The sequence below is a fragment of the Triturus cristatus genome, chromosome 2_1 (assembly GCF_964204655.1).
Source record: "Triturus cristatus chromosome 2_1, aTriCri1.1, whole genome shotgun sequence".
Classification (NCBI taxonomy): Eukaryota; Metazoa; Chordata; class Amphibia; order Caudata; family Salamandridae; genus Triturus; species Triturus cristatus.
The window spans coordinates 1097382877-1097396734 of NC_140581.1; the positions used below are offsets into that span (position 1 = coordinate 1097382877).

General features: G+C 42.0%; 1 protein-coding gene across 1 annotated transcript in view; it reads right to left on the minus strand.

The window, feature by feature from the left end:
• The window catches only part of PPP2CB (protein phosphatase 2 catalytic subunit beta), a 100274-nt gene that overhangs the window by 29170 nt on the left and 57246 nt on the right, over positions 1-13858 (minus strand). The window contains exons 3-4 of the mRNA XM_085636491.1: positions 2388-2561; positions 659-748 (exon numbers count right to left, since the gene is read on the minus strand). Of these exons, the coding sequence (XP_085492617.1) occupies positions 659-748; positions 2388-2561 (264 nt within the window). The remainder of the gene's footprint in view (positions 1-658; positions 749-2387; positions 2562-13858) is intronic.

The following is a 13858-nucleotide window of genomic DNA, read 5'->3' on the forward strand; positions in this document are numbered from 1 at the left end:
TCAGGAATATACCCATGACCAGGCTTTTCAACTTATAACTGCAGCACAGCTGCTGAATACCTTATAGAGTGAAAAAACACACTCTACAAGTACGGCTTGAATGATTGATCTAATCAACCAAACAATGCAAGCTGTCTGATTTCAAAAGACCTATTGTGAATTTACAGTGGGCATGCTAGTAGTTGGCTTGGTCAGTTTTATTTGGTTGTTTTTTATTCCAAGGCTGGTCTTCATCTTCTTGGGTTTGTCCTTCTACTAGAGTACAGCCTGTTTAGCTGCCTGACTTATACTTTCACTATTCACTTAGAGAGATGAAAAACTCCTGCACTTTCATGTTTCCTTTTACTCATTCATGTTCTTGTCCCCCCCACCCCAATAAATACCTGCCCTATCGCTCAGAGTAGCTCTCTGACTTGTTCACTTTTCCAACACTCCCATGTTGCTCTCTCCCTTGCGTAATGCTTACTTGTGCGTTTCTCCCGTGTGTCACCCCTATGCTTTGTGTTCACAGCATTGTGTGCTCCCATCGGCCACAGTTGTTGCTCTACCCCTCTTGTGCTGTCTCCCACCCGACAATGTATTAAGCTCTTTGAAGACAGATCTTGAAAGGCCCAACATAAGACATTGTGGAGCAAAGCATGAACCGCAAAAGACATACCTCATGAGGAACTTCTTGCAGACGATCTAATGCTCGAATGTGATCAAGAGTATCAATTGAAGGAGAAAGGCCACCATGGAGGCAGAAAATCTGTACAAAGATAAGTTTTATATTTAGCAATTAGTAGTGCAAAAATCAAGGTTTTGCAATCTTTGAAGCATTAATCATGGTCAAAAAAACGCTAGAGAACCCAGAGAAGACAAAATTTACTAAGCCAGAATATTTGAGTGCAAATGATACATCTGGGCCCCATTAACTGTTCATACCATCTCCTTTATCGTCCATGTGGTTAGTTAGAATTAAATAACCCTTACCATAAATTACATTCATACAGAAAGTTACCTTTAGTTTGTGTTTTTCTTACCTCTAAACTAGTTAGGCGCAATGCTTTTGTAGCAGGTTATGCCCCCAATAAGTCTACTGAACAAGTCAATAGTGCAGACCCAATACGTTACTTACCTGCAAAAGCTGGAATCATTCCTTTGCACCGGGTTAGGAGTTCCACTGTACCTTTGCCACAGCAATAGAAGCTCAAACTGTGCTTTAAAGGCTGTAAACAGTGTCATTATTAGCGCAATGACCTCATTGGAATCAACCCAAACTATGGGTCATGAGGGAACAGTGAACCGAACTCTATTCACCTAAAAAAACACAATCACACAGATTTCTAAAGGCAAGTCATGTGATAAGTGAATACTTCAAAGCTCTGCTTAATTTCTTTACGTTTTTAAGGTCTTTACAAAAATACATTGTTTTTTCACTTGATTACTTCATCCTTCTGGGCGCCTTCTCATTGGAGTTGAGTGCATATGAAGCTTGCACCAGGGAAGCACTCCTTCACAACATAAGATTAATCTAAAAAGACCCTTTTCATACCCTGCTGCTGTAAGAATCCATTCTTCAGGACCTGTGGCTTCTGTGAGAAGATGCTTTATGAAAAGGAGCCCAACAAGGATAACACATGTTGTATATAACCATAGCATCCCCCAAGGCACTGCAAAATGTATGGACATTTCCCTCTAAGAGCCTTAATGATCCAGAGAGCCACCTCATTAGATGGCCTCCGAAACAGGTCAGGCCCATTGATAATAGCTGCTAGTAAGAATGGAAATCCAATATGGATTTATACATGGCTGCGAAAAAGGTAGTTTATAAGGCAAGAGGCTACCCATGTAAATTCAAGAAAATTTGGTCCCCATGGCAAAAGCACTACAAGATCGATTTAGATGTGGAGTAGGGGGACCCTGTATTATCTCATGCGACAACTGGCCCGGGCTCATAAGAACTGTCTTCCCGCCCTGTGTTTGCAAAGAGGCTCTTTAGCAGAAAGGTCCTATGTATTAATCGGATTGCCACTGCTGCTACTCATGAACGATTTCGCTTAAGTAACCCGGTTGCGGGATTTGCCAATCAATGTTATACCTCCGTACTTAAGGTTGAATATGCACTTTGTACTGATGACTTCTTATCCCATCTGTCAGAAGTATTGTTATTAATTTTTGTAAAATCAAAAATAAAGTTATTAAAAAAAAGATAATAGCTGCTAGTAAATTTGAGCATTAAATTATGCCTTTTGTGCCACAATCACACCCACAAGAAGCCCGGTTGACGCCTGCCACTGGTATCTGGTTTTGATTGATGGTATTTAGAGATAAGCTACAATAATATTTATAAAACCTTAATGGATTCTTTAAATGAACACTCCCTTGTAATTCAACAGTAACCATACCTGTCCGTCCACCAAGGCTGTAAGTGGAAGGTAGTCAAACAGATCTGTAAAGTATTTCCAAACATTTGCATTTCCATATTTTCTTAGACATTCATCATAGAAGCCATAAACTTGTGTTATTTGTCGACTCTCATGGTTTCCTCTCAATATTGTAATGCGTTCAGGATATCGCACCTGGAAATGAATCAAACAAAACATTAACCATGCACAGAAATTCAGACGTGTAATTAAAAGAGCAGTCAAACACGGACTAGCAAGCAAGTCGTAAACCACAACAACAACGTTTGTAAGTCAGGAAAATTGGGGTGAGCAAGGGCAAGAATCACGAGTGAACACCACAAGTTATGTATGCAGAAGTATCTGACTTATTACTCAAAATCGAAACGAGTCGCGCAAAAGTATAGAACACGCCTCATGTGCTTATTCTGCAAATTACTTTAATGTTGTAATTTCCAAGTCAAGCTTTTATGTTCGTTTTTCCTCTCACAAACAGCATGGTAACTGCCACTCTCCAGCTTGCATTTAAAACAAATCATCTAATGTTCTATGAAAATATCAAACCCTAAATAGTGAACCAGCCAACCTGTAGGAATTTCAAACACTTATTATATCTAGCATCTTAAAGCATTAAAGTGAAATAAAATATTTGGTACGGAATGCCAAAGGCATACATTCACACTGTGGTTTAAAAATCCTCCCCATAAGCATCTAAATTCAGCAAACTAGTCTAAATTTGGTACAAGACAACATAGAATTACATCATGGTAGCTGCCTGAATCACCCTTAAAAAGTGGACTTATAATAAGATTTCCCAAGGCCACGTCCCTGGCAATAAAAACATTTCAAAGGATTCTATGGCCGGGTCATTGTATACACAAAAAGGAGCAGAAACGGTTAGTCTCGGTAAACGCAGATGTAGCAGAATTGTACAGATGACACACATTTAACACCTCCAAGCCTTTGATATATCTGTATGAATACTAAGGGCTTGAGCAAAAGCCTAGGAGCTATTTATGGCACCTGGTAAATAACGATACCACAGGAATCATTTACCAGGTGCGGTAAAGAGCACCTATCAAGAGTTACTGGGGAATAACCTGCGGATTTTGGTATTTAACACACCAAAATATGTTTGTCACTGTAAATGCTGTATGCTTTCCCCGTTACATTTTGCCAGCGCAAACCTGCCTAAATTTTACAAAATGGGTATTTAATGCATTTGGGAATTACCGAATGTATTCAATACCTTCCAACTTGTAATCCCGGCCCATGCATACACAGGGGTTTATGCATGGGTCGGGATGTAATGAGTAACTGGGGTGGGTGGGGGGGGGAGGGGGGGGGGTGGGGAGGGGGTATTTTTGGAGGTGAAAGACACAACTAGGTGTCTATGGGCAGTGATGTACCTCTGAAGCGCAGAGCCACTGAACTGACCCAAGTAGCACTGTTTGGGGGCTAAAGGCGACAGACCCTGGATTAGGAATGGGTTCACTGAAAGCACACAACCATCAGTTATATGTTTCCCACCCAACATTTTTAAAAACCCACAAAATATAAAAACAGAACAAATCATATGAACACTACCACAGGAAGAGAAGGGATATACCAGAATGAGGGTGAGCTTGCATCACCAAACTTGCACTTCAGATTCAACGTACCTACTGTCCTGAGATGACAAGTAATCAATTAAAAAATGTAATTCAATCCAACTAATATTCACACCAGACAGAACTGATGAAATTACTACCATTACCCATCAACAAGTCCACAAGAGCCATTGCAGAAGTCCTGGGTCACCATTCACATTCTCTCCGACAAGGCCTGGCATTTCTCTCCAGAGGTGTGCATCAAACTCTACACCAGATGAATGATCCCATCATTGTAGCATTCTGCTCTGAGAGTACAAAGAACTTTGCAGGAAAGAATAAGTACTGTAGCTCTCAAAAGCTTAATCAACCAATCTTTTGTCGTCATTTATTTCAATACTCTCCACTGCTGGCCCGATGCTCGAGACATCTCATCTTTATTCTGCTATTTCGAAGGCATACAAACTGCTGGGCATGAAGATTCACCAAGGACAGGTCTAGACCACAGTGGGCTCTCAAGCAGACAGTGCGCCGAAATTAGGAGAGTTAGGACTAAGGGAGTTGTGGGTAAACTGTATGAAGAGATGGGGTTGGTGTACATCAGGCTGAAAGTACATTAGGACCAGGCAGCCATTGTTAATACCTGTAAAGTGGCATGATTTCAAACCCATCCTTAAAGTACTGGCGTAACAACACAAAATACTTTGAAGAACTGGTCCCTCATTACGTCCCAACAGATTAGTCCAACTTAACAAATGATCGATCCCTCAATCTCACTAGCGCACAAGCCCATACTATTTTAAATGCGGAATCCAGACTCAAGATCACAACCCAAACATTTCTGAATTGTCCAAATTTAAAGAGGTTTTCTGATTTGCTTTCAACTAAACTCAGCACAAAATTAGGGTATCAACAGACACCTGACAAAGTCACTATCCCTAACCAAATGAATTTCAACTTCCTGTTAAAACGACTTTCTATTAAAGCCAGCACTCTGAAGTAATTAAAAGGCAACTCATATTGCTTTCAACTACTACATAAATGAAACAGTCTCCCTATAATTTTCTCGCCTTGAACCCCTTCACTCGGCGAAGGGTTTTCAGCCTAGTGTCCCAAGTCATCGGATATTTGATCTACCTGTGCAAGGCAAGTTCCATTAATATTTACCAACAGCTTTTGTACATCGTAGAAAAAAAAATATGGTGGTAGTCCGTTTATCTGACTCACATATTCATCCCAGTATGCTCAATCCTCACTTTCCTCTGTACACTTCCCCAGTCGACCCCCCCAATCTTTTTTAAAAACTTTATTTAAATGTCAACACGTCATGACAAGCACAATATACAGAAATACAGCAAGAAAAAAAAAACAAATGAAACGGAATAGCCAAGAAAGCCATGGTAAAAAAAAAAATATATATAAAAATAAAAAACCTGTCCGGAATTGACAAAATATACACTAATAAATCAGTTGTATGACCTAATAAACAAAACGAAGACGACAGAAACAAAGTATGGCACATATCTATAAAGCCCTGCAACCTGCAATTGGCCCAGCTCAACTATACCCATCAACCCTTAGACTACTCCTTGATAGGGGCCCATATCCGAGTGCCAAACTTCCGCCTCTTTTCCCCCCTTAAAAGATAAACAGAGGACTCCAAATTAAACAATGCGAGCATCCTGGCTCTCCAATTAAAAAATGTTGGGGCTTCCGGGCTGAGCCCTTGAAACGTAATGCACAGCCGAATAATTGCCATTGCTACAAACAAGAAAGAAACTGTGTCTAGATCCACCAGCCGTCCCGGTGCACTCACAACCCATTATCTCCAACTCTGGGGAAATTTTAACCGGAATTTTTAAACACTGCATTAATGAAGTACTCAACTTCATGAAGGAATTCCCCCAGATTTGGGCACAGATAGAACATGTGTACTGCATCGGCGGCTTGGAGCCCACAAATGCCACACCTATCGCCCTTCCGCCCCCCCCCCACTTTGCAAGTGTGTAGTACAAATCAAACATCGCCATATAGAATTGCGTCTGTAGACTACCGGAAACTAAAATCTGACTTGCCAGTTCTAAAGCAAACCTAATATCAGCCCCTGTCTAGCAAAATTGTGCCTCCCACTTGGTATTCTGCACATCAACATCATCCGGAAAGCAGGATAGAAAATGCTGATATACTGTGCCTATTCTTGCTTTCTTTCGGGCTAATTCTATTATAATAACCTTTTCAAACTTCGTGGCCGTCTCGTTTTGATATTTATCAAGAAAACTTCTAATCTGAAGATATTTAAAAAAATCATGGGAATGTAGACTGAACTTCTCCCTAATAAAGGAAAAGGAAGCCACTTGCCCCTCCGTGCACAAATCACCAATAACCTTCAAGCCCAATCGCTTCCATCTAAAGATAACCTGGTCCTGAAAAATCAGTGGCAAAATTCTAGCAGCCGTAAAAGGCGTGTAGGTATTAATGTTAGAAATTTCACACTTGCGGCGAATCTTCTGCCAAAACGAGAACATACCCCTGATTACTTTGAACCTTGTCTTTTTAAAATAGCTTGGTTCGAGCACCATCACTAAGATGCCCTTAGCCGCGTCTCCCAAACCTATTTCATAGATAGTAGGTCTTTTGGCTAATGGAACCTCAGCCCTGTCTTCTACTAAAAGTATTCCAAAATGTTGCAACATAGCTGACCAATAATACAATACAATATTAGGAACCGCCCAGCCCCAACGATCTCTAGGGAGACGCATGCATTTAGCCGCCCTATGTGGCAGACTATAGCCCCAGAGAAATCTAGAGCAAATCCTCTCAGCCCTGCTCAGAGACCCTTGAGAAAATTCTAGCGGAATGGTTCTGAACAAATACTTAAAATGCTGGTCCTCCCGAAATTAATGTATGTTACACCGGCTGTACAGCGAGAGATGCAGATGGTCTAATCTTTCATGTTTAGTATTAATAGATTCGACCACTGGCAGAAAATTCAGGTCAGGAATGCTAGCTACTGAGGCAATGATTTTAACCCCCAGATATGTTGCTTCAGTGGCAAGAGGGACATCAGAAGGACACATGAAAGCTGAATGTAAAATCTGCGTCTTATCGACGTTCAATTTGTAGCCTGATGGTAAGCCAAACTGCTCTGCAAGAGTCTTTAAGGTCGCAAAAGCCACAGCAACATCCCTGGCTAAAACCACAATGTCGTCCGCATAAGCCAACGTCTTATAATCTGTGCCATTGACCCGGACCGGCAGAATGTTTGGATCTCCTTCGATTTTAGTAAGGAAAGGGTCGATGTACAGAGCAAAAAGCAAAGGAGAACACGGACAGCCTTCCCTAGTACCCCTGCCGATGTTAAATAGCCCAGTTTCCTGCCCCGAGATGCAGATTGTTGCCGCTGGGGAGATGTACAATGCTTGTAGTGCCCGTATAAATTCAATACTAAATCCCTTCCAGCGAAGCACTGCCCACAAAAAGCCCCAGGATACCCTGTTGAACGCCTTCTCTGCGTCCAACAGGATCACCGCAAGGGAAGACTCTGGCCTGCGCCCAATCCAGCAGGGCAATGACCCGCCTAACATGGTCGGCTGTATCCCTTCCGGGGATAAACCTATGTTGCCATATAGACACTAATGGGGTAATGACTACGGCAAGTCTAGAGGCTAAAATTTTAGAATATATTTTACTCTGTATTAATTAGTGAAATAGGCCGATAAGATGACTGGTTTAGCTCAGGCTTATCTTTCTTCTTAAAAAGAAAGAATAGTTGTTCGCCTCCACGGCTCTGGTATGACACCCCTCTGTGCGCCCCTAAAAACTGATAAGACATCCTGTCGGATTTCTTGAGCGAATGCCCTATAAAATTCTAACAGAATAGCATCCGGACCAGCGGCCAAAGATTTTACTCCCAATTCGACCTCTTCCCATGCAATTGGGGCTGAAAGAGCCTCATTCTGGTCTGTTGTAACTTTAGAAGTATCTATATCCTGCAAAAACCCCTCCCCCACAGACTCAATAAATGCCATAGTCCTCTCTTCCTTATACAGCAGAGTATAAAACTTTACAAAGACATCCATAACCCCCTCCCGAGTGTCCTGAATCCGGCCTTGCTGATCTTGAACTCTACTTATTCCATTTGCCATACTTCTCTGCTGTAGCCGTTTGGCGAGAACTCTGCCAGAATTTTCCCCAAATTCGTACATCATCGTACGGTATTGAATGTATTTTGTAGCCAGGTCCTTCCCAAAAAATTCTAATAATTTAGATTGGACAATAGCCACCGTTTGTTGGCTTTGATCAATGTTATGGCCATCCTTGATATTCTGCGTCAGCTCCATCTCTGCAACCCGTAGCTGCTCAACACGCCCCTTAATCTGCTCCTGAGCAGTCTTCCAGCGATAAGCAGCGAAGCTTAGTCTCCCCCCCCCCGCACTGCAGCTTTAAATGTGTCCCACACTATAGAATCCGATGCGGTCTTTCTATCAATACTAAAAAATTCCGATATCCATTTAGTTATGTGGTCCCGATAAGATTGATCAAATAATAGTTTTCTTTCAAATGTCCATGGTCTGGGAGCTCTATCCAAGTTCTGCCAAGGAAATTCCACAATCAGCGCATTATGGTCAGATAGAATTCTCGGGGGAACTTCAACCGAAGCCTCCCCTACCAACTGATCGGACATAAAAAGTTAATCCAAACACACCATTTTATTATGGGGGGCGGAGTAATAAGCAAAAAACCATGGTCGTCTTTTTTTATGCCTATACCAGACATCAGCCAGTCTGTGCTCAGAGACTAAAGTCTGAAGGGCCTTAAAGACCCTTGGCTTCCTACCCAAATACCTTTGATCACTTAAAAGATAAAAGTTGCCTGCCAAATGAATATTTAAGTCCCCACAAACAATCATTGAATGCGGCCACATTGTTAATTCGACATTTAAGCATTTCTGGATTATCTAGGTTGGAGCCGTAGATCGTGCAGATAGAAATAGAGCTATTATTAATCATGATTTCGGCTACTGCCCATCTACCCGCTCTGTCCTCTTTCGCCCTTTTACAGACCCCAACTCCGCGCCTTAGCAATATGGCCACCCCTCTAATCATAGATGACTGTCTTGTACAGGCTACTAACTCAAACCCCAAGACTTTCAGACACTCCCGCTTTCCCCATGGTACATGTGTTTCTTGTAAACACAAGATATCCACTTGCATAGTGTGTAAGACTTTGAATAGAAGCGCCCGCTTTTTGCCATCATTTAGGCCACAAATGTTCCATGTACTTATACGAAGCCTACCCACCGCCCCATTTGAGCAAATCATAGATCCTAATCTCAGCTCAGCACAAAATACTGCTAAGAAAGCAACACCATTTTTATTCATGAGTTCTGTCATACCCCCGCCACTGATACTGTGATGGTCATGACTACATTTGAAGAAAAAAAAAAAAAAACACACCCCTCCCCACAAGTGGGTCGACCCCCCCAAATCCAAAGATATATCAAACCTGTATTCTGTTCACTCTCGTAGCCAGTGTGTCAATTTCCTGTGCCAAAGGAATTGCACACCTAGATTTCAAGAACCACTTAAGAATTACAGGAATTTATTGCAGGTTTCCAAGATGCAAGTTATAGCAAGCAGTCAGTACAGCCACAAGGGAAGATCACAAAAACAGTCAGCAAAAAGAATGAAGTGGGTCTCTTCGTTCAGAAATTGGGAGTTTCCAGCATTAAAGAAGTTCTGGATCCAAATCATCAGATGTCGCTGGATATGGAAAGCACGCTGGTCAGGTAAGAGAAATTTTGAGCCTGTAGAGCCCTATATGTTATGCAAGCAAATATGAAATAATTTAAGTGTACAGAGGGAACCAATGTGGTCTTTATTGCAGTGCTTTACTTCAGGGGGAACTATTTTAGATTTCCATATTTTACATTGTCTAACAATTACTTTGGATGCTTTACATTTGCTGACTCTTCAACTCCTAAACACCATCTACCCCTGACCCCTCTCTCCCTAAACACAAATCAATCCCAACTCCCCAAAAACACCTCATCACACCTAAACCCCACCCATCCCTGAACCCTAAACACCCCTCACTACCCCTAAACCCCACCCACCCCTGACCCCTTAAAAACCCCGACCATACATAAACTCCACCCATCCCAGAATCCTAAACAAACTCCCTCAGTCTTTAAACACCACCCATCCATGAGCGCAAAAACCACTCACCAATAAATGTCACCAATCCACGAATCCATACCACCATAAACTGCACCCAATCCGGACCCCCCTAAAAACTCTTCACCACCAGTAACCATCACTGAGCCTTAAAAAACCCCACTAGCCCTAAACTTCGCATCCATGAACCCTAAAACCGCTACACACCCCTAAACTATACTCATTATTGAAATCTAAAAATTTCTTATCACCCTTAAGCAGCATTACCAATCATTGAAGCAAAACTTCCTGATTAGTCTTAAACTTCACCCAAATTTAAGTATACTTTTGGATTTTTCCTTTAATACTCAATTGATTTGTATGGACGTAAAATTGTTTTTCCATTATTTTGTTTCTTCAAATATGGCTTTTCAGTTTGTTTTTCGATTAAATCACATACCTCGCAGAAAGCAATTTTATTATTTTCATGAAGTGGAGTGACTCAATAACAGATTTCATGATGCATGGGTCATGTTAATGCATTGTGAAATATAGGTCGAGGATGAATTTGTGATTTTTGCTTTAGGAGAGAAATCTTGAGTTTTTAACATGGATATCCACGACGGATCAAATGCGGTGGAGTATTTATGGAATAAGTATGCACTGTAAACTAATTAATTATATTTTAACCCTAGGTACTGTGGTGTTACCATTATCGCCTTTGTATCCACTCCCCTTTCGGTCTTTCAATGGCTCCTCCTTTGAGATCGACATAGTTCTCCTTTACATCGAATTCTTTCCCCTGAACTACCTTGGTTTTTTCAGAGTTTTCCCTTTTCGCTCAACAGAACCAGGTCTTTGAGAGGAGGCTCTTTTTGATGCAACTGTACCGTGGCGTAAACTGCCAACATCAGCTTTTCCATGACTGACTGTCCATCCCCCCCCCCCCCCCCCCCCTTAGATTGGTGGTCTTCAGGCAAACAGTTTACAGGCCTTGTGACTGGTCTTTATGGGTGAACATGTGGCAACACTTAAGGCAAAACATAAAGGGGAGTTTTATTTTTCTCCATCTCTTACATCACTGATTCTCTCTCCCCCCCCCCCCCCGGCACCTTTTCCAGACCAAGATTTCGAAATTCTGGTTATAAATTCTTTTTCTGGCATGCTATGCCCTGGAGTCAGAGTGCTATACAGTTTCTGTTAGCCTTTAATTTTAGTAGTGGTTTGAGCTATGCAGTGTGGGGTAAGAGTAATTTCTTAACTGAAGAGGGTGCAGCTTACAAAAGCTTGTGGAGGCCAGGACAGACTAGGTAGAGTTCCCCTTCCTATAGGTCTCTGACAATGAAAAACTGCCTCTGTGGGTCTGAAAGAAAAAATGGTCCCCAAGATACCATGTTTTGGACGCTGCGGATTAATTCAGTTCTCCACAACCCAATCTTTGACAGAAACTACTGAGCTGGATCAGAGGACAGGATGTGTATAGATCTAAGCTGCTCTTGATGTTGCAAGTCCTCAACATCTATGAGGGAAGGGCTGAATAAACTTCAAAGTTATCAACCATTAAGCAAGTCTTCAAGGACAACTATGTAGCTGAAAAGTTTCCCCTACACGTAGCAGAACGGAATAGGGGTGGCCTGGTTTGCAGCAGTTTCCCGGTGTGGATGGAGGGCGCACCCAAATACTAAAGTGGTGTCTGGATTGTCCGATTGGAACATGGCCCATAATGTGAACGTCTAACCTGAAGGTAAAGAGCGCTACTGTTTAGTCAGGAGATCCATCTTTTGACTTAACAGGACACTGTTTTGAATGGAGGTTATGAATTCTGGTTTACTGAGCTCTGCCGTCAGGGTGTTGTGGAGGATACATGCTATTAAATGCCGACATCTATATCGTTGTGATGTGTTTTTGGTCTTGTATTGGATATTGTGTTAGGGTTTTCCCCCCCCTCAGTGGTTGGTTGCTGCTGTAGTGATTAAGTTACCCAACCTAATAAGAGACTGCTGCTATGTTTGAGGTTTGTGCAGCATTGCGTTTTAACATGTTCAGTTTCGTTTTGTAATGTCCTGTGGAGCAATGCAGACCGTACAATCTCAGGCGAAGAGACAATTTACCTGTCTGGGTTTGAAAAAAAGGTATGGATAAGTAAATGGACATTCCTTCAGGCCGGAAATCCCCGGTAAAGTTAAAAAGCAGTAAACAATGTTTAAATGGCCATGGGCTTTAACAGTTCAGTACCATTACCACCCCAGTTGCAGCAATGTAAACGGCAGCCAATGCAGTGAAAGCTCTCCTACTACCCCTAAAGGTTCCTAGAGCTCAGATTTCACAGCACAAACATGGAATACATTTGATAGTAACAAGCATCTGAGTAGGAAATAGGGAGAGACATGTGAATACAAGAAAGATACCAACGCTGGAGAACTGAAGTTACCAGGTAAGCAACTAATTTCTTCTCCAACAGTCAATCTTCCATATATTTATATGCTTGAATCCAAATAGCAAGCAATACATAACATACGACTCAAGCAGGAGCGAGGCTCATCTTTACCAAAACAGGATGGGGAAGACTGACTGGCCCAGTACGGGGTCAGCTACTTCGATCACATACAGGCAGAGGTCTTGTAAAGGAAATCTGGTGTACAGTACATACTTCTGGTGGAGTACGCCCTCACTCGCCTCTGCACAAGGTTTCAGTTCAGTGTTGCAGATGGTGAGGCAGGCTGACACCGAGCATGCCATCCCCCACTTTACCATTCAAGGACAGGACACAAAACCTCTGTCCAAAGGACACAAACCTATGTGTTCAAGTATCTGGTCTTTATTTAAAATCGGATGCACCTACAAACAGTTATCAAGTGCACAGATTTCTCAGATAACGATGTTGAATTAGGGGGAGAAGGGCAAATTATTACAGACTCAGTCAAATAAAAGACTGTAGAAACCTTAGGCAAGAACTTTGGGTTCATCCCTAAGATGATTTTGTCTGTGGTCCATTGTAGAAAGGACTCTTACAATTAACACCTGCAATTTCATACTCTCCTCCCTGACGTGACTGCAAGCACTTAAACAGAAATAAATTCCAGTTACCCCTTGTGGATTGCTCTAAGAGGAGACAGCATGAGTTGACTCAGTATATTCACCTCCCATGGCACTGGAGTCATACAGCTGGGAAGGTGCTAAAAAGACCCATCATGATCTCATTCATAATCCTTTGCAAAAATCAAAGAAGAAATAGAATTTTATGTACACCTAAGCCAGGAGACTGCTGCAAGTTTATTCTCACCGATTAGTAGTTCAATTAAATTGACAGTTCCAGTAAATAAAGAAGTTGTGCATGATAGTGCATGAAGATCGGATGTGCAAAAATCGCTTCTGTTGGTGTTGTAAGCCTTTATCGATAATCTGTGGGTGCCTGTGGCAGAATTTTCTGCAGTTTGCTGGAATGTCAAAATGGCCATACGCTAAGTGGTCGGGTACCAGGTAGTCCGGCTCAGCGACTCGAAAACATTAAGTCTCTCTCCTTTGTATCTTGGAAGTGTCTTCAGCCAGAATGTTGGATGTGCAGATCGCCTCAGAAGGTTGCTGTACCCATACTGGTAGGGCTACACTAGTGGAATTAAGATCAGGGAACAGTGATCCGCCTTCCAGAAGTCTATGGGAGAATCAAAATATACTGAAGAAAGGCATGTGTAAAGACACTGAACCATGTGATCAAAAATGCACTTCCCCA